Consider the following 3192-nt stretch of genomic DNA (forward strand, 5'->3'; position numbering starts at 1 on the left):
TAGAGGGAGGATTTGAGGTGTGCACATGAGGGCCTCACCCCCACCCAGCTGTGAAGTTCACTTGGTAAATTTTGTGACAAGGTACACACAGTCTGCATTCTAGCACTTCATTCAGAAAAAGCAGGTTTGGAGGTCGTCCCTCCAAGGATAGAAAACCTTTGAAGAGAGGCCTTGCATTCCATGGAAGAAAGTCGGGACAGAATGGCCCCGTCACATGGGCCGGATATGGGGGGGAGGCGTGGCTAATTGCCCCGGCTCAGGTAAACGAGGCACCGGAGGGGAATGTGGTGCCACCGGTGTCTGGAGGCAGCCCGTGGCAAACGTTTACTAGTACCTTGGAGGTACTAGTTTTTTAAGGCGCATTGTCGGTGGTAAGCCACAGGTGCGCTCCACTTCCCAGATTTTGGGGTGTGATCCCACCCGGATAATCCGCCCACCATCCATGCCTCTTCCGCGCCAACGTTAGGGGGCCACCTGGGGAGGGGGCATGCAACGTGATGACACCAAAGTATGTACATCATTGGGTGTGAACACTGTACCTTCCAACGCATGGCAACAACAAAGATGGTTTACAATTTTTGTTTGCTCTCACAACCCTCTGCTGAATTGTTCCCATTTTTTAAAAAAAATGCCGCTTGTCCTGGTCCAGTGCTTGGCAGATGTGAGACCTTTCCCCCTATAGGACTCGGGTACCAGAAGTGGGGGGGGGCTGGTGACGCTTCCATTCTGGTAGAGTCAAAAGCTAACATTTCTGGACCCAGCCCTGGTCACGGCAACTCCTTACCCGCCTAGTGCCCGATTTGTGACCAAGGCGTCTATCCCGGGCAGCTCCTCTACGGTGGCCTCCTCTCCTCCTCCTCCTCCTCGGGGCCCCGGGGACTGGAGCCAACCGCAGAAGCCGGAGCCGAGGGAGGCGCTAGGACCCGGGGGGCGGGCTACGCCTGCCGGCCGCCCGGTGCGGGGGTGTCCGGCGCTGTCTCTGATCTCCGCGGGCTGCGGGCAGCAGGTGGTGCCCGGGAGGGAAAAGGTGAGCGCCGCGTGCAGCTCGCGCGGGAGGAGGGCGGGACCCCCGAGGCCAGGCAAGGCTGGGGGCGCGCCGGAGCGAGGCCGCCCGGCGGTGCCTCCTCTGCCGCCGCCGCCGCCGCCGCCGCCTTGTCTCTGGGCCGGGGCGCGTTGCCCAATGAGAGCCCAAAGGAGGTGTCCGTCTCCCCCGCCTGCCCCCGAGCCCACCCCTCCCTCCGGCGTGTCATCCTCCTCCGCCTCCGCCTCCCCACCCGGTGCCCGTCCATGGGGCTGCCTCCCAGCCGCTCCTTCCAGCCTAGGCAGAGGCCAGCAGCAGCGCATCTCCGGAGGGAAGCCGCCCGCCCGCCCGCCTGCCCGCCTAGCCAGAGGCCCGCCGCCGCCCGGGGCTTAGGGGAGCTGGACTGGCCCACCGCGGGAAGCGAAGGGGCGGCGGACCAAGCGCTGGAGACCCATTTGCCCTCCTCCTCCTCCTCCTCCTCCTCCTCCTCGTAATCTTTTCTCGGCTCCGGGGAGAGAATTATGCTCGGCTCAAGCCGCTTGGCCAGCGCTGCTAGGATTGCCTGGACTCCCGGGGGGCCCCGACGGGCGGCCGAGGGCGTCCATGCCACCTCCCGCCTCTGCTTGCCGCTGGTCCTGATGCTGCTGGCTGTCCCGCCCCGCGTGGATTCCTCCTGGTGGTAAGTGAAAGGCAAGTCCCGCGTTTCTCCTCGCCCGGGGGGGGGGGCGTCTTGGGAGAGCGACTTTCGCACCTCGTCGGGGGTGGGGAGGCAAGATCGAGGCTCCTTCCGAGGTTCTCAGCCCGCCGGTCCGGGCATCACGCTCTTGTCTTGGTGGGGCTCAGACAGGGACCCTGCGGGGGAAGCAGCCACTAAGGCTAAAGAAAGGCGGTCTTCTGAGCGTGTGCAAAGTGCTAGGATTCGTCTCAATCCGTTGCCAGAGCCTACCCGGCGGGCACCTCTCTGGTTTGGAAGGAGCCCCTGGCGGGCACCAGGCAGTGGAGGAGACGCAGCTGCCAGGCAAGGGGGCGGAAGACGGTGGCTGGAGCCTCTCTCCCCGCTCTCTGCCTCGGGGCCTCCTCCACCTGCTGAGGGCAACGTGAGCTGGGCCAGGAGGTTCGGCTCCGAGCCCGCCTGGAGGGTATGGAGGAGGGAAGCCGAGAGGGCGCCTGTCATCGCGCTCTGCAAGGCCCAGAGAGGGACTCGGCCGCGATCTGATGGCTGATAACGGGGGCGGGGAGAACCTGCATCTGTCTAAAACTACCGCCACCGTGACCGTCCCCCTGCGAGAGCCGTGGGCTTGCCGTCCGATCCTAGCCAGGCTTCCTCGAAAGTGCCTCGCCCTGCCTTCGCCGGGCCTTACTCCCGAGTAAGCGCGCAGATGCCGCCGGAATAACCCCTCTGCTGCTGTCGGTGGAAGAGTTCGCCACGCGCGTCGTCCTTCCCCGCTGAAACGGAACGGGGTTCCCCCAGCTGGAGGGACCGCGGACGTTTCTCCGCTTCCAGATGGGCGGCCGCGCTTGTCTGCGGCATAAATATCAATCGGGCAGCCTTGAGGTGCCCCGCATCTGAAGGAGTGAGCGAGCTCTCCTGCGCCGGAGCAGCTCGCGGCTGGTTCCTTTTCGGTTTCCGCAACTTCTTCGACGGCGGAGGGAGGGAGGGAGGGAGGGAGGGGGGGGCAGGGGAGGTCAGAGGAGCCGAGATTTGTGGACAGGGGCAACCCCATGCCGTGGGAGAGATCTGGTCTGATGGACGTTGTTGATTCGTGAAGGAGGGAAAGGCACCACTGCAACAGCAGGGAGCAAAGCCTTTATGGGGAGGATCCAGCGGTTAGCAGCAGCTAGGGAAGGTGCCACCAGGGGTCTGTCTGATCGGCTGGCGGTAAATCAGCGGTGATATTAGCGCGCGATCCGGAAGGACCGCGTCTTTCTAGCCTCCGACGGGATTCCTCTCCAGAGCCAGCCGTTCGGGCGCGTTTCTGCCCTCCCTTTTGCGCGGCTACCGACGGAGACCTGCTCCGAGGTGAATGTAACCCATCGGATGGAGCCCCGAGTGCTCTCCAGCAGTCGGCCAAAAAAGGCTGGCCGTAGCTGGATTTTTCTCTCCAGCTGCTGGGTTGCAAAGGACTCCGCACGCACGCACGCACCCCCGCCTCGTTGTTCTCTCTCACGCC

At 64.1% G+C, this 3192-nt stretch overlaps 1 protein-coding gene across 1 annotated transcript in view; it reads left to right on the plus strand.

Annotated features, from left to right (window-relative positions):
• The first annotated feature begins 1384 nt into the window (after nt 1-1384).
• The window catches only part of WNT2B (wingless-type MMTV integration site family member 2B), a 48634-nt gene continuing 46826 nt past the window's right edge, over nt 1385-3192 (plus strand). Inside the window, exon 1 of the mRNA XM_015411066.1 lies at nt 1385-1700. Within this exon, the coding sequence (XP_015266552.1) occupies nt 1543-1700 (158 nt within the window). The 5' untranslated portion in view covers nt 1385-1542. The remainder of the gene's footprint in view (nt 1701-3192) is intronic.

The sequence above is a fragment of the Gekko japonicus genome, unplaced genomic scaffold (assembly GCF_001447785.1).
Source record: "Gekko japonicus isolate JY-2015 unplaced genomic scaffold, Gekko_japonicus_V1.1 scaffold610, whole genome shotgun sequence".
NCBI lineage: Eukaryota > Metazoa > Chordata > Lepidosauria > Squamata > Gekkonidae > Gekko > Gekko japonicus.